The following is a 26969-nucleotide window of genomic DNA, read 5'->3' as shown; positions in this document are numbered from 1 at the left end:
AAAAGTGACAACAGAAAAAGCCTGAAGACATTATCCATATAGAAAATGCCAATCTGCCTCAGCAGTCTTTGCCTTGAAGAGTTTCCAATCTAAGTGCAAAACAGACAAAAGGAATAGAAATAGGATATAGGATGTGCTCACAAAGGTTTTAGAGACTTAGTGGAGGGATGATGAGGACTGGAGGTGGATAACTGCAGAGCCACTAGCTAAAGTACAAGCTTGGATCTTTAATATTCCCTCTGTCCTGCAGAGAATTTCCTACTGTGCACAGTGAATATGACTGAATAACAAGGAATAGCCACAAAAATAGCCCTAATATCCTCAGACAAATATATCATCCATTATTTCTCCTGTTTATCTAATACACAATCCATCTGCATGGGTTTTGGAGGTATCTTTTACATGCATTTTGGTGGATAAAGTGACTTAGCATTCATATTAAAGAAGCATTTACAGGGGCAGAGAGATTTTGGTGGGATCTTTTTCAGCCTGCCTACTATGGCACTTTCATTCAATGCACTAATGCTTTTTCCTCTGTTTCTAGCTTCTACCATTTTGTGGTGCTTTTGATTGACAGTGAAGGCAAGTGGGCTTGTCACTGGGAAAGTAAGCAGGGCTCCAAAACAAACACTCTCACCTTGATGAGTAATTACATTGCCTCTGCAACACAATCAGTCTCTGCTGGCAAACAGATTGAGAAGCCCAAATCCACACACAATCCAGCGTTTTTCACAAGGCTGCTTACAGCTAGAATTGACTTTACCAGAAAGTTAAAGAAAAATTGACCCTGCTCAGATGTTGCTTGTTTGTTTGATTTTGAAGTTAATTGTGAACAGCCAACAACTCTTTCACAGAAAAACAAACTCTTTCACAGAAAGCCAAATTGTATGTGATATAAGAAATGCAAACTTACGTTAGCTTTACATCTGGCAGGAGTTTTACAATCAGTGCCACTTATTGCAGTACAGTTCTGTCAAACATTGCTATGATCTGAATGCTTATTACTCTCTTAATCTTGCTCAGAAAAAATGATGACATTGGTAAAAAGAACCCCTTTAACTTCAGAACATTCATGATCAACCACTTACATAGTCCTAATATTTTTAATACCAACCTGTAGCCCTGTGAGAAACCACATGCCCGACTAGAAGCTGAAGCTCTATGATGTAACTTTAAAAACATTTAAGAATACCACCTGTCCTTGCAAACAGTAGTATGTTGCAAATGATCCTTATTTATTCAAATATAACTTGACTGAATTCTTTTAATACTGTCTAGCAGTTTTCACTGGCTGTTTTTAGTTTCTATGGAAACTGTTTCAATTGTTATTTTTCACATAGGACTGAATTGTTGCATAGACTACCTGTCCACATATGGATACTTGAACTTTTAAATGAAGTATCTATACCCTTAGCTCCAGAAATAAAGGATTTGTTGGATACTATAAGACCATTTAATTTCCCAGGATCAAATAATTGAGATAGATGAGAAAACTTGAAACTTGAAATGCCATGGCATAATCTCTAATGCATCCTACTATATCCTGCAGGTTGAGGATCGCAACAATTTCCCAAATTCTATATGAAGAAGATATTAGGGTTAAAGTAATCATTATAAAGAGAGGAGGAAAGGGTTATTTATCTCAGATGCTGTGGGAGAAAGCCTTGTTTGCTTGCCAAGGGAGTTATTGCTTTTGGTACATACTGATCTGCAGTTTGATTGATTCTTTCTACTGACATCACTTAAAATTTCCTACTGAAGTTGAGCATGATTGTTAAGGAGGTTGTTTTATAGACCTTTTAAATTATGAACTATTTAATATAGTTTATATTTTGGTCTTTTACAATGTGCACCATGAAAAAATGGCTATGCTTTTTAGCCAACTTTTATTCAGCTAATGGTGTTAAGCATGTAAAACATAAACCCACTAGAATGAGTTTAAAAGCAACATCTGTAGTACCAAGACATAATCTCCCACTCCCAAATGAAGGTAGTTATCTTTCAGGTAATCCTAAAGTCAAGTATAGTTCTCAAGTACATGAACAGAAGGCAGAAAGCAGTAAAACTGACTGAATTCTGACAGGATGCCTCAGGTAGCTAATTCCCATGCCCTTTGCTAAAGCATGAATCACTACTTAGAGTCAGGGAACTTCAGTTTAAGAACAGAGCCACTGGACTTCAGACAAAATGGAATCAAGGTGAAGAACGATGAACAAAAAAGTAAAAGTTCTCTGCAGACGCCTAGCTTTAGCAGGGTTGCTAAAGAAAAATAATCTTTTCTCAACTCTTATACTGTTCTGCAGAAAATTAATTACATTAATGTAATGTTGGAAAACATTTTTTTGTTTTCTTCTTGACTACTTTTTAATTTCTGTTTTTTATTTATGTATGATTCCTTTGGAGTACAGAGTTACAAAATCCTATATAAACACAGTGCTAATTATGAACACCTTACACATAACAGTGACCAGGTTTTCCTCTAAATATCACTGGGACATTGATAACTAAAAAACAAAAGATGGTCCACAAACTTTTTTCTAGGGAAACTTGGCAAAGTATACTCTACCAAGGACAAAGAGACCCAAAGCTACTTCTAAGGGTCATATGAGGTCACACCACAGTGAACTCAGAACTATCACTGCATTACATCTTTCATCCCCTTTCCTTTCCTCATCAAAAACAAATCTTAAAAAAACCAAAACAACAACAACAACAAAATAAAGCATCCAAAGTTTAGAAGTGCAAACATTTGTGGTTGCCCCTAAACCTAAGATTTCCCGGTATTGTATACATCCACTGGGAGTAATTTTTTGTTTATTTGTCTTTTCTTGCAACCAGTTCTTCATTCATTTGCACTGAAAATGGCTCATGAATTTCTCATGTCTCTCTCTGTTTTACAGAGAATTTTAGACCATTCTAGTCTGCATTGACCCATGTTGAATATACTAGTCATTTGTATAATAATTTTTCAGAATTTGATACAACGATTGAGCTTATCTGTAGAAATATGCAACTTCTCTACTCAGGATCCACTACAATGTAGTGATTTGTGAAGATGTTGTTTCAGACACCACTCATGATTCTCCTGTTTTGCTACTAGATTCGTGTAGGCTCTGAGCAGTGAATCTAATTTAGTGCATGAGCAGCACCTGTTGTGTTCAGCATGACAATAACTTGCAAATGCTTTTTTAGATGAGCATGCATGCTACATTTACAGACTCAGGAAGTCCTTTCCAATTAAAAACAGATTGTCCTTAATAGAATCTATAAATGTGAACTAGAGTATCTGTTCTATTTTCTTTTGCAAGTTTTTTTCCTTTGTAACAAGTTTGCCCCAACTGTTTTCTGCTTTATTGTCCTGATAAGACAGCAAATTCCATTTCCTGCCATCTGTTGCTAAATTTGTAATTTTCCATAAGATCACTGCATTTATATATATATTTGTTTTTCTGTTTGTTACTTTAGAGAACTTACTACTACAGATAAGCAAAATGATTGCTCTGTTTTTGACTTAGCAAACCCTACACTGACGGTTTGGAGAAAAAAAAAAAAAAAAGAAAAAAGACTAAGATTCCGCTCCTACATTATCTACATTAGGAGGGGATTTGTTGGTTTGAAAAAAAAAATATTCCCATTTTCATCTGTCTCTTCAAACTTGCAGTCTATTTCTTTTGAGATGTTATCATTTCTAAAGCTTGTTTTTTATTCAACTTAAAAGTGGTCTATTGCATTCCCTATTAACTGCTATGTGTCTGGTTTTGATGGACCATTCCTTTTAACATGCAAGAATCTGTAGAGACAAAAGCAATTTTGCTGCAGCATTGTTGTAATTACTATGTACCCATGTGGAGGTATGTTTGCTGTTTGTCTTCTTTTATTCCTAAATCTCCACATAAATGCTTGTCAAACTTAAACCTCCTTGGTGCTCTTTGGATGCTGAAAAACATCATATAAAAATCTGTCCATGAGAACGGTACTGATCGTTAACAGAGATCTCGAAGGAAAAGGAAGAAGCAGTGAATAGATGCTCTGCTTCATAAATAATTTAAATTCAAGACGGTTTTAGAAAAAAATCATGATCATATATGAACATACAGAAGTTCTCAAATATATATGCAAAAATCTAATTAGGAGATGATATACTCATTAAGGATAAATCTTCATAATTTTATTTCTAATGATGGGACTCCCAATAACCTCATTGCCATTCAAGTTTTCTCATTTGGGACTATAAAGGAACCACTCTTGTTTGTTTTGTTTTCATGTTGCATGTTTTCCCACTTGGATTCTGAAGAAAACAAAGCTTATTTAGCAGTATTGTCTATCAGTCCTGTCTACCATTCCTTCATGATTTCTGCTAACAAGCTTTGGAAGTGTTCAGATAACATCTACAAACTTTGGCAAAGGGTCATAAATATCAAAATCATTGAGTTCCTCCATGTTTTATGAAAACAAGAAGATAGTCCATAGGCTGGAGATCCTATTAAGTTTCAGTGTGAGCCCAAATATTCCATAAATTCACATGGGAATTCAATAATGAGAGGTTAATTTATAGGGAAACAGGACTTACTAGTTTCAGCACTTACAGAACTATTTTCTTTTTGAATTTTTTTTTTTTTTTTTTTTAGGAAAAATCCTTTTAAAAAACTTTTTAAAAAAAAAAAAATTGGGGGGGGGGGGGGGGGAGGAAACAGTCTGTTAGATGTCTGATGTATTTTAAATTGCCTTTTTGTAAAAGTGACATCTTTAACAGATCTTCTATGAACACTGAAGTTAGTCAATTTGGAGAACTAGTCTCTCTGAAGTAATTTCTGAAGTAATTAAGATATATCACCTTTCTCCCAGGTTAATGTGTTTATGACAAATGAAAAACAACCACAGAAAACCACTATTCATTGCTCATGTCAATAACTTTCTTGTTCTTCAATAGAGCATAACCAATATTTGGTATATTCAGAAACCCACCAGTACTGTGCACATCTATTTATCACAGGGTGACAAAGAAGAGTGACAGCCAAACTCACAACTACAGTCAATATGCAAAGCTGAACCATTTCAAGGGGGCATACTCTTTAAAGATACCCTTGTTTTCAGAGTCAAAGATGGTTCCTAAAGCAGTGTGACAGGGTTTGAGCAACTGGAGTGAAAACTATTATTTACATGTATTTTTAAAAGCATAAAGAACAAGAGTATTTTTTAACCATAGAACACAATTTGTTAATATATGTTTACATTATTTATCATGAAGATGGTTTTGCTAAGGTTATTATATTTGCATTACTCCTAGTTGTTGTCAGGTAAAGGATACATTGCCTATTATTATTTATTTCCTTCTGACCTGCTAAAGTATTTCTTATTAAACTTAAGTTTCTCCTAGCAGGATCTATCCTTGTAAGAACTTGAGGAACACAGAAGTGACACTACAGTAATATATTAAAAATACTAACAGTCTTCAGTGTTTAGCTTTAGTTTAAGTACACAGTAGTTGCCTCACAAAGTTATATAATTTCATATGCTTACAAATAAATAGCTGAATAAAGTTAATTTTCTATAGAAAATAACAGGTTTTAAAATGCATTTAACATTTTCCTTTATTCATTCACTGAAAGCTTAACATATCCATGACAAATTAAAAATTGTTACAGGAAAGTAGTATCTGAGCTCATGTCAATAGCTTGTTTGGTCCTTAACATACACACTGAAGAGCATAGAGTTCAAAAAGTGCATTTAATTAGTATTATTCTTCTATTAAAAATGGAAAAAAAGATCTAAAATCCTACCCAGGAAATTTTATTTGTGTAGAGGAACTTCAGAAAAATTTTCATTTCTTTATTGCTAATTTTATTTGTACCTGTTTCTGATACCTGCCAGATTGAGAGCAACTTGTTCTGTAGATTGATATGATTGCTGTTGCAGAAATCAAACTGAATCCTTTTCACTATCAATACAGTTAAAATTAATGAAAATAAAGGGTTAATATTTCATTAATGGTTAAGTTATACTGACTTACAAATAACAGAAAAAAGGAATGGGAGAGAACCTAAGCAATAAGAAATTTCTCTTCCTGTGATTCAACTGGTCATAAATAATAACATCTTTGAAAAAAAGATTATTAATCAAGGAAAATTTCACTTGTTATAAAAAGTATCTTAATTTGGATAGTCATTATAAAGGAGATTTCTTATTCTTATGTTCTGAGATCAGTGGGTATCTTCCAGCTGATGCCAGCAGCCCATTAAATGAACTTCCTTTGTGAGCGGTTTCACATGACACATAGCATCAACTCTAATTCCAGCTGCGTTTCAACAGAATTTAGATGGTTGCAAATTTTTGTCCTGTAATTAGTGGGCAATAACAACCGTAAGTCAAATACCTTTTTTATTCAGAGTTGTTAATACACTATCACCTCTCCATTGCTGTTCAGGTTATACAGGTGCTTGTGTACAGGTCCCACCATGGATGCTGCTACCACTACCACAGACACTCTGGGGCATCTCTTCAGGATCAGACATGACACTGAAAGAATATGTGCTTGATCCTTAAAAGTACATAGGCACTTTCTTCACACTATACTCATGGCTTTGTGGCTAATCCCTTCACCATGAAGTACAGTAACAACTATGATGCTGGGACTCAGAGCACCAATGCCCAGCAGTCAGCTGCCCCCAGCCCCAGGCACGCCCTTAACCTCTCCTCAGTCCACCTGGGACACAGAAGTTAAGCAAATATTCTGTTCATGTACTCCCATGCTCAACCAAACATTTACATCTCTTCCAATATATGTATAATGACCCCAGTGTCCCCTAAACACCCTTCCAGTGTTTTATATTCCTCATCCTCCTTGAAGGGTGAATGCAACAAAGGAAGACTGAGTTTCTATACAGTATATTTCCTTTTGTAAGAACACAGGAGCTGTTAAGACTCCAATCATCATGTAACTATTCAGAAGTGCTATGCTACAATAATCTATTTCTATGGGAGTTTGGAAGGTGATTATAAAATAACATAATCCCCAGCTGTGTTGTTATGTGTAAAGCCATCCATTAATCATACTCAGTTTTACTTTATAGCCTAAAAGTATGCAAAGTGTTCCTGCTATTCAGGTGCCTTAATACTGGCAGTTGCACATCTTAACTGCATTTTAAAAGCTATCTTCTCAAGAAATTAAGCACTCAATCTTTTCCTTTCCTCCAGTGGAAATGTTAATTTAGCACCTTCTGATGTCAACAACATATGCAGAACAGCCTAGAAATCTAGGCAAGCAAATGAAACCTCAGAAGTATACCAGTTTCCATACCTGAATATAAAGTGTTAACCACATTAAAAAAAAAAAAAAAGAAAGAAAAAAAAAAGTTCAGTGATTCTGTTTCTTTACAGATTATCTGAAGTGGTTTAGCATCTGTATTTTTCCATGAGGATACTGGGCACAAATAACAGTAAGTAGTTAACATACATTATTGCGGGGAGAGGGAATTAGATTATTTGGGGTTCAGAAGAATGAATCCATGCTAGATTGATATCACCAATAAGGAAATTATAATCTTATTAAAGTCTGGGGGAGCTTGCAGACATGAGAGTGCAAACAAGTAAATACTCGGAACTGCTCACTTCTTTCCTGAAGCTGGTTGCATTGATGTGACATTGGATTTGAATTGTGATCAAGCAACTGAGTTCAGATCTAAAAACGAATATGTAATAAGGTCAGGAAGAGAGGAAACTGCTGTAACTCATTACTACTTTTTATCTGATAGTCAGAAAGTCCAGTTTTCTACTTAATCATCAAGGCAATACCTCAAATCATAACCAAGGTAATGTTGTGAAATTGAGCCTTTTCTTCCAAAGCGTGGAAAGTGCTATGACTTAGAGGGATTAATCTGTGATGTACCCTCCTAAAACAAAGCTTCTCAGAGTGTGAAAGCAGAATTCACAAGTCAGGACAGTTTTATAAAATTTATGGAGGTGGATTTAAGAAAACTTTTTTTTTTTTTAAGAGGCAAAGTTTTGTGAATTTTAACTTGTGTGCACAAGAAATTTCTATTTGACAATTTTGAAGGAAAGTTGTACAGTTTTGTTGAAGAGAGAGTTCTGCAAATGTACTCCTTAATTTTATTCATTAAATTTCTGTAAATGTGTGAATAAGATTGTGTGTGCAGAGTTGTATATTTTATGTCAATGATTAGGGATTATGATCTGCAAACATTGCACGGTATTTCTACTTATGTTTACTATCAAGGCTAGACATTTTAACTAGGAATTACATAAAAATTACATGAATTCCACACACACAGAATATTATTGGTTCCATTTCCTTATTGCCTTCAGGAAAAGGGTGGAAAGGATATAGTGAATGCTCTTGCAAACTTCAAAGCTGAAATAGATTAAAAGAGCTTTTTTGTAAAATATATTTGCAAGTTTGGGTGAGATGTGTGATCCCACAGCCTGTGAGACTTGCAATGTCATCAATTTCACAACTGCATGGCACCATTCATCTATACAGCTCTATAACCAGATGACTCTCTGCTATTTAGCAAAAAGAAGGAAAAGGCTCTGGAATCATTATTTGCCAAGATTCACAGGTGCCTCCTGTAGAAAATTTCTTTATAAAGCTTCACTCCTCTCTGTCAGGACACTAATCTCTATTCAGTACAGAGAAATTTTGCCTTTCATAGACAGAGGGTCTATTTTTATCTTTGAGGTTAATCCAACCCCAAGTTGCAGCAACACTTAGAAGCACAGATGCAGATATTCTGTATAGACTTCCTTTTAAATATTCATGGATGGAAACCTGTTTCTCTATTTCTATCATTCAAAGCTGAGGATTCTGGCTTTTATGAACTTTTGCTCATCTCTTAATCTACAAGTAAAATGTATCCTCTCCAATGCAGTTGACATTATATCCAAATGTGGATATACATAGATAAGTAGTCTACATATGCAGCAGATGGTCAGCAGAAGAAATAAAAAATCACTTAATATTGGACAACCTCATACCAGTGGCAAGATTCATTAAATTGTGGACTGGACTCAGCAAAATAGAAAATGCTACTCAAGCGTTTTGCAATGTATTAAGGGCTAAATTGATGAAACAGAAAACCTGCATGCTGTCTTGGGATTTGCTACATTGGTCTCTACTCAGAGCTTATTTAACTGAAGTTTTGTAGAGAAACATTAGGAACAACACAGTCAGCAGCTTAGCTATCCATTTCACAGTACCTTGCTCACATCTTGGATATATTTGCCAACTATTTCATTTATATTTATACTGTATCTTAGCGATCACTCCAGGAATTATCTAAACCAGTAGTGCTTTCTGCAGATAATACATTGATGAAGCAATCTACACAGATGGTAAGCTTTCAACTTACATTAAAAAAATAATCTGTTATTGTTCCCATTTTTTTCCAAAATTAAGCCAACTTTGTCCAAAAAATATGTGGAATAATATATACACAGTTTCAAGGGCATGGTGCCTTTGGGTTCTTCTGAGGTCAATTAAAGAATTTTTTAGGATTTCTTAAATTTGGAAGATTAAAAAAACCCAACCCTAATAAAAGTTTAAGATAATGATCCTGATTTCAGATTCTATTGGAAATGTCGCTGTTTAAAATAAACAAGGAGAGTCTTAGGAAATACAATTAACACAATCTAAGCAATGTTGAGAGAGATTTCTAATTGCTGTTTTTTAGAAGGGTCTGCATTTTGAAAAGTTAATTTATTTCAAAATTTCTTTTTTAATACAAAGACTTGTACATTAATGTAATTGATGCAAGTCCTGACATTTACTGCACTTTTTTGTAATGAGGAGAGGTTTTAATGCATATTCAAGTCATTCCTGTCATATGGGTAGAACAGAAACTATTTGTCTAGGAATTTGAAAGACCAAAAAGCCAGATAATCAAAGGAAAACAAAAAATAAAAAAACTTGTTTGTTTTTCTTTTTAACTAAAACCTGGAGAAAATAAATTTTGTGGTAGATATGACAGCAGCTTCACAATGGGGAAAAAAGCTTGACTCTCTGTTGGGATTGCATTTATTTTTATCATTTCTTGAGTTTTGAACAAATACATTCATTTATTATTGAAAAGTAAGCAAAGAAAAGGTGTTTCTGGGTAGAATTCAGAGAAGGTTTTAGTTTTGCTTCATTTGGGTCATCTTCTTAATTTAATATCTTGACAATTGAGAGAAGTCAGTCATTAAAGATAATAAAATAAAACTACATTAGAAAATTAGCAAGTGTCACCTTCTGTCTGCAGTGCCAACAATTTTTAATTACTTCTGCTCCTTGCAATACATAAGTCCTTTATTTTATACTTATCATCTGTGATTCCATATATGGGTTTCTAGAAAACTGATAATACTATGACTGGGATAATTTCCTGACAAATTAATTGGAATTAATGCCTTCTGCAGCTGTGCTGTATCATCTGCTACTTGAGGGATTTTTTTAATGATCTGTGGTCATCAGTTTGAAACTATACTACTGATTGTATCTCTTTAATATGCCTTAGAGTCCAAAAAAGCATGCACTAGATGGGTAAACAGATTACATGTTCTGAATCAGCACTTGCCTTCCAGCCACGTGGGATAGCCACTTGGGATCCCAGGATGTGATTTCTATGTTATTTCCTCTTATGAATTCTGACACCTTCCTGTGGGAAAAAAACCCTTCCTGACATTTCCTTCGATGAGCTGTGGGTTGAAGCCGTGGGACACAGATATCTTAGATGTTTGACTTCCTCTTTCTCATTGGTTGTTATGCAGTTGTGGGATATGGAGACAACTCCAAAATACTGGTTGAACTGTGAATGTGGAGGAAGGAAACCTGATAGAAAGGTAATCTTGTTTTCATTTCAGATGTTGCTTTAAGGCCCTGATCTCCTTCACTGGTTGATGAAATAAAACTTCATTTGCATTCTCTCATCCTAAATCTTTTCTGTTTCCTACCTAAAAAAAAGACTTTAAATTTGATTTTTTTAAAGAATGTTAATGATAATACAGTGCTTTGTATTCATTCGCTGTGGTATATCTATGGCACTTTTCCAAAATAATATAAATACCTGGAAATATCTGGAAAAAAATTGCACAAATGTAGGTCTATGCCTTTTGTACACTAACATATTATAGAAAGCGTCAATAATAAAGAAATATTTTTTTTCTTTCCAGGACCATACAAAACATATGACCTAAATTTACATGTCAATAAGATGAGTTCTTTGCAGACTGTAAACATCCATGGCAGTTAATGATTGCATTGAAAATTAACATTTCTCATGGGCAACTTCTGTCACTCTCATATTTTCTACTCTCATTTGGTAAGTAGTCTGAAAGCAAATGATCCTATTCCAGGTACAAGCAACTTGGTCAACCTGAGTAAGGATAGCAGAACCCACACTTGAAATTTTTCTAACTCTAGTATTGCCCAGAGTAAGGGATGATAATCTGCTGCTTATTAAATACTTGGAATTTCTTTTGAGATACAAAAAATATCCAAGTTGTATATAGTCATATTGGAAACAAAATTCTACCTCGCTAGATATTGCCACATACAGACATAAGCTGAAATGAAAACTCTGGAGTTAGTTTGTGTTAGTTGGGGTCTCTGAGTGCAGCCCTTGAGCTAAATTAAGTTTATAAGAAATCTGTCAGGAACGTAAATGTTCTGACAACACAAAATATGAGGTGAATACCTTAACAATAAAGCTTTTCCCTGCGTGACATCTGTTCACACAGCACACGTCACCACTACAACTGATGCCTTTGCCAATGCTCTCAGCCGAGAAGCCACGGAATAAAACACTACGGAGTTTGTTATTTATCACAGACTTGCTTTCACACCCTCCAGCTATGATCCATCCCAGTGAAAGTTGAAACGTTGGCAAGACAGTGCAAACCTGGGCCTGCTACCAATCCTGTCTGGGAGCACATCAGAAGGCTGGATGCTTCTGAGCTGTCTGCCTGGCACCTCTCTGGAGTGCTAAATTCATTCAGAAACTGGGGAAGTCAGGAAAGGAGAAAGACAAGGGGAGGGGGCAAAGACAGTTTTTAGGTCATGTCATACCACTGCTGTCAGTAGAGATGTTGAGTTTGCTAGTTGGTATTCTTTGGGGTAAATGAACTACACATTGTCTTTACCAGTCTGTATATAGTTATATGCATAAGATACCAATATGTAATTCATAATTTGAAATTTTTAATTTTTCAAAGGATTTTTTTATATTTCCAAAAATTAATGTGTTCTATATAATTTTTTTCCTACTGTTTGTCCATAAATTACTCTGTCCTTGACAGTATCTGTAACAATTATGCACAAACTGAATTCTTATCGATCAGTTCCATTTCAGAAAAATTAAATGTCTCCCTACCCTTTACCCTTCAATATTCACCTTATTCTTTCTAGTCATTTATTTTGCTTTTATCAAGAGCACATAAGAAAATATAGAGAACATATTACACCAAGAATTAATGTATTTTTGGTTTATAAAGGACATAATAAACTGTAAATAAGAAAGAATTATTAACTTTGAATGACCTGGAAGCTGACATATTAGATATTTCTTTCTTTGTGTTGCAAATGGAAGAACGACATAGTATGAAACAGCCATATCAAACTTTGAATAAGTCTTTTCATGATCACATCTGTACATATTGGCCAGATCGGAAACCTTTTCCCAGAACTATGTCATTTGGAAGCACTTAAGACACAATGGGATTGCTACATTCTGCATGTTGGAAGCAAAGGATTTATGTTTTTAAAAAGGAACAAAAGAGTAGACATGAGACAAAACGAACAATTCAGATGCAGGCTTACAGTACTTTTCAAAGCATTTTTAAAAATCAAAAGCTTGAAAACCCACCATCTGCAGGACCGAAACTATCTAATCTTCAAATTTATCTAAAGACAAAGCTATTATATGTCTTTAGGTAAGATGACCTGAGGCACAACCCTGAAGGTTAAAGTCTGGCATTTGATGTCACCTTGGAGAGCTAGTATCTCATCTTCTGAGTGAGCTAACAGAGTAAATTGCATATGACAACACAGGTGGGAAATATAAGACACTTGGTCGTATGTGTCCATTTCTATGTCAATGCATATCTCAGTGGTTCTTTGTACTTGTTTAATTGAGAAGTTTTTCTGATTCAGAGCCTGAAAAGCTTGTTTTCAGAGTGCTGACAAGCATGACCTGACAAACAGAGACCTCTGTCAAAGTGAGGCATCAGAGCGATGAAAGGTTTTGCCTGAAATATGAATATGCATGGCAAAATCTCCCTATCCCCCACAAGTCCAACCTTCATCTTCTCTTTTATTCTGCACTCATGTCAAAGCTTTCTTGTGCTTTGCATTAATACCACCTTCCCACAGAGGAGACACATTTTTACTTTAAATGGCACAGACCAGAAAAGCATTTATGTTACAGCAATTCATCGCAGCCTGAGCTGAGACTGGGGCCCCACTGTGACATATGCTGTACAAACACATAGTGAGAGACAGTCTGTGTATCTCTCTAAAGAAACACAATAGACAAAAGAGAGCAAGGGAGATGTGATGTTATCAGCCTATTGTCAGCCCTGTTGCACTATGGTGGGCACAGACAGAAGGACTTTGGTGACTCCGCAGAGGGAGCCTGATGCTGGAGACTGAATATCAAAGATCATTCTTTCTTATTTTTCTCCTGTCTTACTTAATAACTCATAGATGATAAAAGACATCCTTATGGCACATTTTATACTCTTCTGGATCAGATAAAGCAATGTTCAAATATGCTTCTGTTATACAGGTGAAATCCGGAAGATACTGCAGCTTTCTGGAACCGGGGATAGCCTGAAGCCCAGGGTGCTCCAAGATCAAATATCTCTCACTGGTGTCCTTACCTGACCTCCGGCTGCATTTGTGGTGTACATTATCATGATCCTTGAAGGTGGGGGAGTGCTATCTAGAGAGGATCATGGCCATCATGTCACATGTCATGACTACAAAGACAGATGATCATCAGGCTAGGAACAAACAGAAGCTGCCAAGCCCAGAAATGTGTGCCAGGATCTATCCACATATCAAGTAACTATTTTAAAGTGTAGGCTTGCAAGCCTTGTGAGTCACCACAGTGTTGGCTCTGATGTTGTTTCTACAAATGATTCATGTGGATAGGTGATTAAGATATCTTTAAATTTGACCTGAGGGAAGGTACTTTACAGCAGTTTGGTCACAGTAAAAAACAAAAGGCCAAAAGCAAGCCCCTCAGTATTGTAGATCTACACTGGGGATTAAATGTGCTGAATACTGTATCTTTATAGACAAAATCCTGCAGCAGCTTTTTCTTAATCTGCATTTTTCTTTTTTAATACCATATGTCTATAAAATAAAATGCTATTTCAAACTGCTTGTGTTTTATTGTCTTCAAATTTTCAGGTTCCAGTACTGATAGCACCAATTGCATTACAAAATTTGCCTGGGAAAAATAAGGAAGTTTGGACATTTGGGTTAGAAACAACAAGGGGTTTTGGTAGGTGGAAGGGACAGAGGCAATCTGTAGTGGAATGAGTGTTAGCAGATGTGAAAAAAATGCATACTCTAAATACAGTTTCATGAGGGAGAAGGGAAAATTGAGCCCAACTTTCCACTTCTCAGAACTGGACTGTATAGAAGAAATTGGTCTTCCAAAAGTGTATGTGATTTCTGTTCCTATCACCTTGTTACTCTTAGAAGAGAGCCCACATGAAAGAGATGGACACTAAAGTAGTCATTCTTGAGTTAAATTATTTCCTTGACTCATCTTCTGCTGTTGCACTTCTGAATACTGTCTTCTTTGAGGTGTTGTCTGAATATTCAGTATTATTATATAATATATGGGCAATAGATAGAATGAAGTCACATCTCTCATGCCAATGCTTTGCCCTTTTAAAGTATAGACTGTTTGCCAGTGCAACAGTATTTTTATAATGGTTAGTGATTCAGTAATCATAATTGAGTATTGCAAGTCTCAAAACAAGATGTAATACAACATCCTGCAATATTATATTCATATCATATCATATAATACTATATTGGTATAGCTCCTTTCATGTCAGATGATTCCTGCTAAGCTGATTTTCTTTTTTTAACATTTTGCATCATGAGACATAATGTAAAATATGATTGCTAAAGCACTACTATTAGGGTACAGTTGCACTGGTAAGTAGTGCAACTTACCAGTTGCGTGGAAGCAGGCATACTCCTGCTCTGTGACATTAATATAGCCTGTCTATTAGTTTCACAGAACTTTATGATATGGTGAAATTACTTTGTTCTAATGTTGCTATTTATCAAAATAATCAAAAGTGGAGTTGTGGGGAAGCTGAAAAAATTTTCATATATAGCATGTGATCAAGAACAGCCTCTATAAGTATGTAATGAAGTGCTGCAACATTAGAAAACCAAATCTCCTTGAGAGAAAATGTATTACAAGGACAGATGCTAAGAGCAGTCTGCCCCTATGTATATACAGTTATTAAAATATGCATGAAAACACACATATACACAAGAGTTTATCTTAGCTTGTCACTGTTATCAGACCTATTATTTGCAAGCCTGTATATCATATTTTTATGTCTGTCATATTAGTTTTAAATAACTCTAATCCCCAATCCAATTAAAGGTATCACCTCAAAAAGGATCATTTTATTTCCTTTGAGAAAAGATGCAGACTTATTATTCGGTTTAGTAAAGCAACCACTGCCAAACTGACCTTCATTTCATCTCAGATACTTTCATCTTATCACCTTCCTTTTCTATGGCATGCAACTTTCAGATGTGCACCTGGTGTATTAGATCAAATCAAAGTTTCCACTGGAGAGGTATTCCTTTGCATTGAAACTTGCAAATCCATTTTTAACTCCCATATGCAATACCTTAATTGAAGCAGATAAAAATTTTTTCTGGTATTTTTTATAATACAAAATGATGTGCAATCTAAGTACATTTTTCTTTGTTCTTTCTTGGAATGATTTTTGCTTAGAAACATCTTTGTGATACATCGTACTCTATGAAAAGGAGAAGATGTTCTAAAATCAGACAGAATATTGCTTCTTTAGCAACTCTTGTTCGGAAGCATCATATACATTGGACCCAGTCCATTCAGCTGAGCTTTTTCTGTCTTACACTGTCTTTCTGTAACACAGTTTTCATCTATACTCACTGTTCACCTTCATTCTAGCAGTCTGCTAAGTGATGTATAATTAGATTTTTTCCCTTATATCCAATGCCACAAATGTGCTTTAAAAACAAAAATCTTTGTGTGATGAACTGGGAAACTTCCATGTATTGAACTTTCTGGCTTCCTTGGTGGAAGATTTTATTCCCTGGTAATTTTGTGCTCGAGAATCAATTATACTTATAGCAAAGCAATCTAAAGTAGCTGATAACCTACTTTGGGCTGTCAGGAACTTATCCTGTGTATCGTCATGGGATTAATCTACATAATCTTCTTTTTGTGTATTTCATTCTGAAGCATTCTGAAGAAAACAGGTTTCAAGGCCTTAGTATTCTGATGGACTGTGTTATAGATACTATAAAAAAGTCAGACATCTTAAATCTTTTTTCTGTATATGGACTGAAAAGAAGACTAAGATACAAGTCACTTCTCTGAAGTGTTTTTACAGTATTCAGGCCCTGTTGTGCTCCTAGGGCATGTGAATTTTTTGCTCTGTGAAATTCAAAAAGAAGAGAAAAATGAGAAAATGCAAATTCATGGCTCTTCCTCCTTTTATAGCTGCCTGTGCTGCATTCTGTGGGAAATTCCAGAATAAATTCTGTTTTTGAAAATGATAATTCTTTCTGCAACTCTTCTGTTTGATGCAGCCGTTCACTGCCTCTGGTGATGAACTCCTATGTTAGCTTCAGAGTAAGTTTCTTTAAAAAAAATATTTTATGAAGATAAGGTTGCTGAGAATGGCTTTCTTTTCAGAAATAAGGATTTTTATATGTTAATTAAAATATTTTTTAAAGGTTATTAAGTAGTTTTGTCTATATTTGCCTTCAGCTTGCATTACCAGAATAAGATCCTTTAAAAAACTGGCTAGACTGTTGGTATAACCAACCACTTCACTGTAAATTATATGGTGATATTAAGCATCCAGTCTTTTCAAAAATTCAAATACTGACATTTTATTCAAGATTACATGCTTTTGTGTGCAAGTGTTGTACCTAGGTCTTTTTAAATTAAAATTCTTATTTACTTGAGTTGCTCATAATCTTCAGTTGCAGTTTGTTGCAGCAGATTTCCATTTTGTTATTATGCCAAGGAAGATGTAATTTTTTCCACTGTCTTATTGTTGTATTTACATTATGTTTCTTCTTTTAATATTTTTGTTTATGTCTTTATTAAATCACAAATTGTGCTGGTTAAATTTGGCCTCAAGTGATGCTTTTTCATTGTGAAGTGATTTAAACTGCATACAAATAAGGTTTGTACATATAGCAATATACTCTACTCAGTGCATTCACTCAAATGGATTACATTAGCCAAGGATCAATTTGAATGACACAGAAAAGAACGAAAACAAGTGTTAAACTGGCACTTCTGAAGGAAGAAATGAAAGCTTTTCCCTGTCTTCAATGTCTTTCAGTAGTGTTTGGATATTAAATCCAATCACAGGAAATCATTGCCATTCTTACTGAAAAATATTTGGGAAAGTGAAGATTCTCCTTCTCCGTCAATACAGTTTGTATTTCTTTTATGCTCTTAAGCATACATATTCCAATTTTCTCATTTTGGTTCCATAATTTGGGTTCATGTAAGTGCTTGCTTACCCTTAGCTCTAGTTCACGAGGTGTTTCATTGACAGCAATTCAGGGGTAGGAACAGGCCTTCTGTTCCTGTGATTTTCAGCTTCTCAGCATATAGTCATTATGTTTGAAAAGAAATTTTACTGTCATGTTAACCAAAACAGAAACAGAAACAACTTTCCCTCCCCATAACACAATGACAAATATATAACCACAACTTTGCTTGCTGCTTTACCTCTTCGCATTGCCATATGTGAGGTACAGTGTCCTATATGGACACCCTTATTGAGTAAAATTTATATTTGTTTATTCCCTCCACATATTTTGTCTTTGAAAAATGAGAAGATTCAATCCAAAGGTGATGTTAACATGACATTATGCATGCACAGATCTCATCTTTCAATACAGGTGTGAGTCACAATGCTCAGCCTAAGCTGTGAGGAAGCCTGCTCTTTGCTGCCTGTAACAGGGCATCACTTTCTCACCTCATTTGAGAAAGATGCTGCTGAAATCGAGAGCTTGGACTAACTTAATGACTATGTCAGTCCTTTTCTCAGAGCAGATATACTAGACCACAGATACCATATGCAAACTGCTTCCGAAGATTAACAATTGTTCCTTACACCTCATGGTCCTAATACAGAAACATGCATGATGAGCTTAGGGAAGACATATGTTTTGCACCTCATCTTGATTCCTACAAAGCAAAATGTATTGTGCTTCTAGCACTGTTTCAACAACCCTTTTATATACATTTTACAACACCTACTGATTCCTGCAAAGCAGAATGTATTGTGCCATTAGCGGCATTTCAGCAACCTTCCTGTATAAAAACTGCAGCAAGAGCTGGCCATCTAGTGGAATAACAATTGCTGCATGTGGTGGACTCTGGCCAAGCAAACACAATGAATGAGCATATGATACTGCAAGTTTTTAAGGCTGTTGTGTTAATGTAATGAGAACACATTAGTAATAATCACTTGAGCCTTTTGAAGTAGCAGAGCCTCAAATTCATGGAGGCAGTAGCTCATCTGGTAGCATTTTTCCACAGAACATCTTTTCTTTTTCAGAGTACATTTTTTTCAATCTTGTTTTTCTCCTTATCTCTTGAAATTGAATGTTTTATCATTCCATCCCTATACCCAGCATGGGAACAGATTATCTACATAGCAATTTCTGTGCTCCTTGTTGGTTTTGAATTTTCAGTTGGTATTTTTCTTTGAACTCAGCCAACCGGTAAACACTTCACTGATTACAGAAAGTGAATTGACTAATTCAGGTGAATATTAAAAGTTACACTCAGCAGTACCATAACGGTTTATAATGGAAATCTATGGACTTTTGATGTATCTTGGCATGATTTGACTTTCAGGGAAAGGAATAATGGTCTGTTTCATGTTAATGAAAGAACACTTAAAATCTGGGAAGAACATCTGGAACTTGAAAAGATCTGCAATGAACAGAAATAAAATAAAAATAGTAATCCTGTTCCCATCCCCAGTGTATACCAAAGTGCTGCAGTAAATAAGACATTGTTCTCATTGCTAGTGCAGACTGAAAGAAAACTATTTATACATTATTCTAGCTGAAGAATATAAACTGTGTTTAAAAAAGAGACATGGGAATGTAGTTTCTTTAACTTGCAAGTTAACTGACTCTTTTCTACTATGAACAATGACGTTAGGAGACGATTCAATGGTATTTGGTTCAAATACCATTGAATTAGTTTTCAAATTAGAAAACTGAAATATAAATGTAATTTAGTCTTATGATTATTAAGTGGTTTGGTTCATCAGGAAATATGGGAAAAGTTGCAAGCAATTCTGTCTAACTGATTAATTAAATCCTATTTAAAAACAATCAAGAAACAATTTGTTTTATGTTCAGTAACAAAATTTTGAGGCCAGAGAAAGAGACAGGTATTTTCAGTAATGAATTATAGCCTTGACCATATGTAGGAGCTCCTTCAACTGTGACAAAACGATTTCTGGCAGACTACATAGATAAATCCCTATAAAACTCAGTCTCATAGAAAGTTTTCATGAATTATATTAAACTTTTAGGACATACCTCCCAGCTTCATGAAAGAGAAAACCAGCTCTCACTTTCGACATATTCCTTTAAAAATCCTTTGATATATCTTCTATTGACTTGTGAAATACAGTGTAAAATTAAACATTAGCACAGTTACTTTGTTTTTACTCACTGCCAGCATCATGACCTTTATTAAAACCTGAAGCATTGGCTCTTTAATTTGTATCTGAAAAGACAAGTGCCCACAAAATACAATTTAAATTAGTATTTATATCTCCATTAACTCTAATTTCTCTTTCCATAATAAAATTCATCCTTAACTATTGTCCTGGTTTCAGCTGGGATAGACTTAATTTTCTTCCTAGGAGCTGGTATAGTGCTGTGTTTTGGATTTAGTATGAGAATAATGTTGATAACACACTGATGTTTTAGTTGTTGCTAAGTAGTGCTTACGCTAGTCAAGGACTTTTCAGCTTCCCATGCTCTACTGACTGAGAAGGCTGGAGGTGCACAAGAAGCTGGGAGGGGGCACAGCCGAGACAGCTGACCCAAACTGGCCAAAGGCATATGCCATACCATGTGACGTCATGCTCAGTACATAAACTGGGGAAAGCTGGCTGGGGGGGCCACTGCTCGGGGACTGGCTGGGCATTAGTCAGCAGGTGGTGAGCAATTGCACTGTGCATTACTTGCTTTGTATATTATTAATATAATTATTATGATTATTATTACTATTATTATTATTTTATTTTATTTCAATTATTAAACTCTTTTTATCTCAACCCACGAGTTTTCTCATTTTTACTCTTTCGATTCTCTCCCCCATCCCACCAGGCGTGGGGGGGGAGTGAGCAAGCAGCTGTGTGGTGCTCAGTTGCTGGCTGAGGTTAAACCACGAGAACTATCAATAGCAGAGCCCAAACCCTAATCTGAAAGAGCTGTTTGGAAAGGATTACATTTTGTTCCAATTCCCCCTTCTTGTTTCTTTGGAGCTTAGAATATCATTGCATATGAAGCTGTGATTTTAACTTTTATTTCTGTCTTCCTTTAAACACAAGAAATTTAAGTACTTCATTTTGCTTCTGTTATTCCACTCACTTTCTGCTGAAATCTCTCCTTTTACAGCCTGAGCAATAATTACTATTTCTCCATTGCATTATGCAGGTATTCATTCTCCATTGCATTACCCACTATTCATTTGCGTGCTTACTTGTTGGCAGTTCTGTATTGAAAAATTCTGTACCTTGTTCGGATTAGGTATACTCTCATCATGAGAAGTAACAATACTATTCTATCAATACCTGTGTTTTCCTTCTGCTCGCTATCCATCTACTGATATTCCTTTATCCATTCTTGTATCTTGGTCTATCAGATTTTTTTAAACCAGGTTAGGAAATTAAACCAGTTTCTTTTGACCTTTTCCCCTCACTTCTCAGTTTAAAGCTCTTATTATCAGACATAAAAGCCTTGATGTCAGAAGACAATTTTCCCAGATAGTCAGATGGAATCCAGCCTTTGAAAATGCTCTCTTTTAGCAAATGCATCCCACTGGCTAAATATTCCCAAACCTGCCTTTAGCACTGATCTTTGAGCCATCTATTGATCATCATTATGTCATCATATGTCCGACCTCTCTCTATACTGACTAGAAAAAATTTTAGGGCAGTCACTAAAATTGACATAATTATCTTAAAAGTAAGTTATGATATTCCTAAGTTAGAGATGCATTGCAAAATCAAACTGTTATGAAGGTTTAGTATAACTCCCTGTAAAGCAGGCAAACTTTATTGCTAGTAAAATTTATTATTAACAAATAAACCGTGAACTCACAAGTTCTGCATTTGAAAAAAAAAATATCCCTCATATAACAAGAAAGGTGTGTTTTGATCAATCATTTCAACTGATCTTTGCTTTTTATATCTCAGTTCATCTATACTCTATCATTGCCATTACTGATGGCAACCAAAGATTGCTTCAAAACCCTATAACAGTTATTTTGGAAGACCTGATTATTTTAAATTTTAGTAGGGGGAAAAAAAAAAAAAGAGGTTGGATTTTATTTCCTGTTTTGAAATGAAGTCTTTCACGTTGAATCATCTCTTTCGCAGAATGCTTATTCAGATCATGCCCAAGAAACACAAGAGGTGATATCGAAGCACTGCAGTGACTATATAACCTTTGTTAGTGGAATATTTTCTAATTATGAAATGACCCCACAAGTGAAAAATACATTTTTTGTTTCAACTAGCAGATCACAAAGCAAAGCACAATATGTAGAAAAAGGTGGGCATGAGAGCCATAACAGCTTTCTCCTTCTGAAAGAAAAAGCGGAATGGTTAGATAAGTGCCACCAAAAGGTAAAGAAGAATTGATGGAGCCTTAGCTTGCAATAGGAGAGCTGAAAGGAGGAGAGAGTAAAGTACCCCTGGCAGTTCTGGAACACTGAACCTAAACTAAATCGCTTTAAAATTGATGGAGATATGTGCTAAATGCAGGAGTCACTGGACTAGGCCCATGATGCTTGCACTCAGAAGAATAATGTCCTTAAAAACTCATTCATCTCAGATTTACTGTAGTGTCATTCCACTAATTTCAATAAAGCAATTTTCAAACAGCAATCAACTATAACCACTTTATGTTAATTTAGATTTCACTAGCTAGCTTTCAGGATGTCTCTGTTTCTAGGAAGGACTAAAACACTTCTATTTTCTTTCCTTAGGCATCCTTTCAAATCTAATTCATATCTGACAAATAAGACAAAAAATCTATAGTATGTAGTGTATACTGTATAATGACCTGGAAAGTTCTTAAAATAGCTGTGCTTGTTTCAGAATAAGTATTCAGTATTCGGTATACAATTATTTGGCACTGTTACACTTAGCCAGGTTTCACTAAAAATATGTTTCTGTAAAACAGAGGCAGACCTAGTGGGATGAATCTGTCTGCTCATGTTATTTTTAAGTTGCCTCACATAATACGCAGTCATATACAAATCAGGTTTTTTTTGAACTTTCCCATCGTATATAGGAAAACATGAATGGGGCAATATTGAAAGATTGTTCAACTCCTACAAATATAAAGATTGTATACTGTGCATGTACCATCTGCACACATTCCCACATCTATGCCCTTAAGGAGATGTTAGTGTCAAGACAGCAGTTTGAGTTTCTCAGGTTTTCATAGGCTTTCTTACCTCTGCCTTGGCATGCGGATGAGTGGCTGTTTATGGCATCTCTTACTAAGGCCAAAGAGCTTGTGAACAGTTTTCTGTGCCTTGAGGAAGAGTTGCTTCATGCTGTTTTCTAGTTGCTCATAGCGACGTTGAAAATTAGAATCCATTGTCCACAAATGCATTACAGTAGATGTGTTCAGGAAATAATTCACTGGCAGCCTTTTCATAAATAATTTGAATTCATCTGAAAAAAAAATAGTCTTTAATTATGTACTTTTGTTGCAGCAAAAATTTAATTCTAATTTGTTTTTTCTTGAACTTCTAATTTTTTTAAACTTGAACTTTTGCAATTTTAGAATTGAACATTTTGACTCTTTCAAAGTAGAAAGATAACTACATTTTTAGTGGTAATCTTAGAATATAAACAACAAAAGTCAATATTTGTATAATTTTTAAATTGATGTTAAAACAAATACAAGCATTGTCATTATCTCAACCTGGATAATATGAAGATTAAATAAGAATCAGAGTTTCTTACCTTCAAATCTAGGATCTAAAAGTAAATACTCATTTGGAGAAGATAGGAAACTGTCTTAAAAGGAGTATATTCCAATACTTAGAAAATGCAAGTAAATGTGATTTTACAGGCCAGCGCTCTTTTAGACATGTTATTTCACCTGAGACAAGCCATTAAGGATCAGACTTTTGAAGTATTTAGACTTTAAATGGAGCTTTTCAAAGCATTTTACAGTACTTTGACACTTCAGAAATGTCCCCCATAACTTCTTTTTGATTCATGTCCCCATCTGTAAAGTGGTAAAAAGGAGTTATTAAATCACAGGATCACTATTACTGTGAACATGCTGTGCTTTGTGATTTGTTCTGGTATCTCAGTCCACATAAGATACATAGACTGAATCTTATTAACAGAATTTTATTAATCAGTGAGTCTATTTGAATAAGTAGGATAATTTACAAGTTGATTTATAAGTTTTGAACCTAAATAAACTTCCATTTAAAAGGGCTCTAATTACTGGGGGAAAAAAAATGAGAAAATGAGTAGCATAATTGAATGCACATGTTTATCCTGTTTCTTTCTTGTTTCCATACATCAGTATGTTTTCCTGTCTGCCCTCCTGCCTGCTGCTATCCTCCCACCCTTCACAATCCATTTTTGCTTTCAGCTTGTTCCTGCAGTGAAGTCACGTATCCCACAGTTTGGCTTTCTTCTTTCCAGATGCTCCTTCTGGGTAGTCTACACTTCAGCAGACTATGTGAATGCAATGATCCAACTGACTGAAGTAGCTTCCCACTTAAAACTAGAGTCAATTATAATATTTAACACTGCTATAATTTTAGGTTCCTCGTGGGAGAGAGTTGATTGGGGAAAACATCCGCTTACATGAAAGAATACTCCATTACCATCATTGTTCATAAGTCTTTTCGTTTTAGTTTTAGCTTTAGTTTAGCTTTTTTGACCACATTTTTATACAAAGAAGATAAAAATATTTTCTTTTTTATGGGTGGAGAAGAGGGATCTTTTCTAAATGGTCTAGAGTGACCCTCATCCACATCCTGAGGGACACAGGGCCATGATGAAATAAAACAGCCCTATTTTGGCATAGTATTTTCTGTGATGGATGAAGATTCATAAGAAGACAAAAGGCATTGAAAGGTTTTCTGGAAAATAAAAAATGAAAGACAAGGGGCAAAGGTGATGATTGTGTATTTAATAAAGTGGTTTTAATAATTCATCTGAGAGCTCCTTGGCAATGTGTTATTCATTTTCTCCTTATGCCTTCCTCTTTGGATATTAGTTGTCCACTATTCTCCCCTTAAGGACAGCACCAGTGCCCCTCTGCTGTCCCTGGATACAAATTAAGCGGCTGAGGAAAGGAACTGTTTCTTTATTTTATCAAGTATTCAGAGCCTCTTATTCTTTGCTTTTTCCCTTCCCCAATTTTGTCTAAGAAGTTGGTTCTCATCCTCTGTCCAAAAAGAGTAAGTATCTGTTCTTGGGTTTGTAGCTTAATAATTGGAATTAATAGGAGTATTTAATAAATTCTACATTACCAGATGACCATCTCTGTGAGTCTTAGTGTATTTTTGGGAAAACCAGTTCCCTGTTTTCCCATTCCCAAGTGACAGTTATGCCTTTGTCTCCTCAGACTACGCTTCCGAGTCCTCACGTCCCTTCAAGGCTTGCACAGAGGCTGTGACAGAGGGTTATGTCTGGCTTGTCTAAAGGAGGGCACAGTCCCATTGGCTTGGTAAAGCCTTCCAAGCCTAAAGAGTGCATTGTCAAATTTTAACAAACTGGTAGTAAAAAAAAAAAAAAAAAAAAAAGACATGAAATGAATAGGAAATAAGGTTAACTGAACTGTGCAAAGTATATCCTTTGGCAAAGCACAGGTCTGCAGTTTGTATAAATCAGCCAAGCTCTACTGACTTCAGAGGAGTGTACTAATACACCTAGGGAGGATCAGATCCAAAAGCCACATTCTTGACTACCTGCTTTAATCACTAACTTCTCATCTCCCTTCTGTTCTTCCGAAACACTGGTGTATCGACTTAAACTCAGTTTCATGAAGCCAAAAATAACCCCAAATCCCCGAGGAGAGAATAAACTCAGAAGATGTCTTTTCAGTTTTCATATTGCTGTAATAACTTATTTAAGAAACATTGTCAATTTGCTGTCCTTTACACAATGGCCATAAGCCCTACAGCTAACAACTAACCGGATGCAGTGTTTAGAAGTGATAAGGAGGGTTTACACTCCTTAACTTGCAATGCAAAAGCATTTCCAATAAGAAAATGCTTCTTTTTCTCCCTGTAATAAACATCATCTTTGACTATCCCTGTGCCCTGTATGATCATGCTAATGAGCACCATAATGCAGGTAAAAACGGGAAAGAGAGAAAATGAGCATGGTTACATTGTGCCTTCTACAAAAAAGAGAAGAAAAGATTATCTGCTCATATCTTAAACAGACACATTTCATGATCTGTGAAACTACAACATGAACTCCTATCACTGAGAGATGATTAAACTATTACACTCTAATCAACACATTGTACCAGCCATTCCTGAGGATTAACAGCCAGTATTACAGTGCTGGGGGCCATAGAAATTTATACTTTTAAAACATGATACTTTATACAACATATGATATGATTTCAGCACTTCCTCATTTATTTTCACATGGGTAGAACATGCAATACCATTTTTTTGTATTCTTAACTGATTGCAAATAATGAGGAAAAATGTAAAACATTATATGCAGTGGTTGATCAAACAAGTTTATTTAACTTGCATTTTATGGCTGGTCATGTCTATTTTTCACTTCCCCCTTTCTGCAAGTAAATCTTCCTTGTATTAACAGTGTCCAGAGATTGAAATGACATACCATATTTCAGTGGCAAAGAATAAATGAAAAATATCTCAATGGGAGCAAACATTATTGCTGAAATCAAATTAATATCAGACAAATTTAGGCTGTAAGAAATACCTAGAGTTACTTAGCTTGCAACTTGCATTCTCAGTGTTATTCAGTATCAGAGCGTGGCCCAACACTGGGTACAATGATTAACATTCTGCATACAGAGCTAGCAAAGACCAGAAAAATGCAGTAAGCCTCATCAAAGGGTTTGACAATGCTCCGCCACAAGGAAAAAAGGTGCTTGCTCTGTGTTAGAAGACAACAGGACCCCTGATTTCTCTGCTATGAATATTTTGTATATCCCTCATATTTTGAATTACAAGATCTGTACAAGACTATTGCACCTACAAGACCACAGCACACTTCTGTTTTTATTTCAGCTGAGGCTGAGTGTTTCTTGGAACTTTTCCAGGCTATCAAAATGACTTGTGTTAGCTAGTTTCCTAAGAACCCTTTTGGAGGATCTTTGGAAGTATCTTGGAAGTCAACAGATTTTTAGAATCATAGAATCATAGAATAATTTGGGTTGGAAGGGACCTCTAAAGGTCATCTAGTCCAACCCCCTG

The 26969-nt window shown here is 35.3% G+C and overlaps 1 protein-coding gene across 1 annotated transcript in view; it reads right to left on the bottom strand.

Annotated features, from left to right (window-relative positions):
- BRINP3 (bone morphogenetic protein/retinoic acid inducible neural-specific 3) overlaps positions 1-26969 on the bottom strand; it is a 244624-nt gene that overhangs the window by 17772 nt on the left and 199883 nt on the right. The window contains exon 6 of the mRNA XM_009330268.1: positions 22986-23208. Coding sequence (XP_009328543.1) covers positions 22986-23208 — 223 coding nt within the window. The remainder of the gene's footprint in view (positions 1-22985; positions 23209-26969) is intronic.

Source organism: Pygoscelis adeliae, unplaced genomic scaffold, assembly GCF_000699105.1.
Source record: "Pygoscelis adeliae isolate BGI_AS28 unplaced genomic scaffold, ASM69910v1 Scaffold247, whole genome shotgun sequence".
Taxonomy (NCBI): domain Eukaryota; kingdom Metazoa; phylum Chordata; class Aves; order Sphenisciformes; family Spheniscidae; genus Pygoscelis; species Pygoscelis adeliae.
This window is presented reverse-complemented; position numbering and strand designations above follow the sequence as displayed.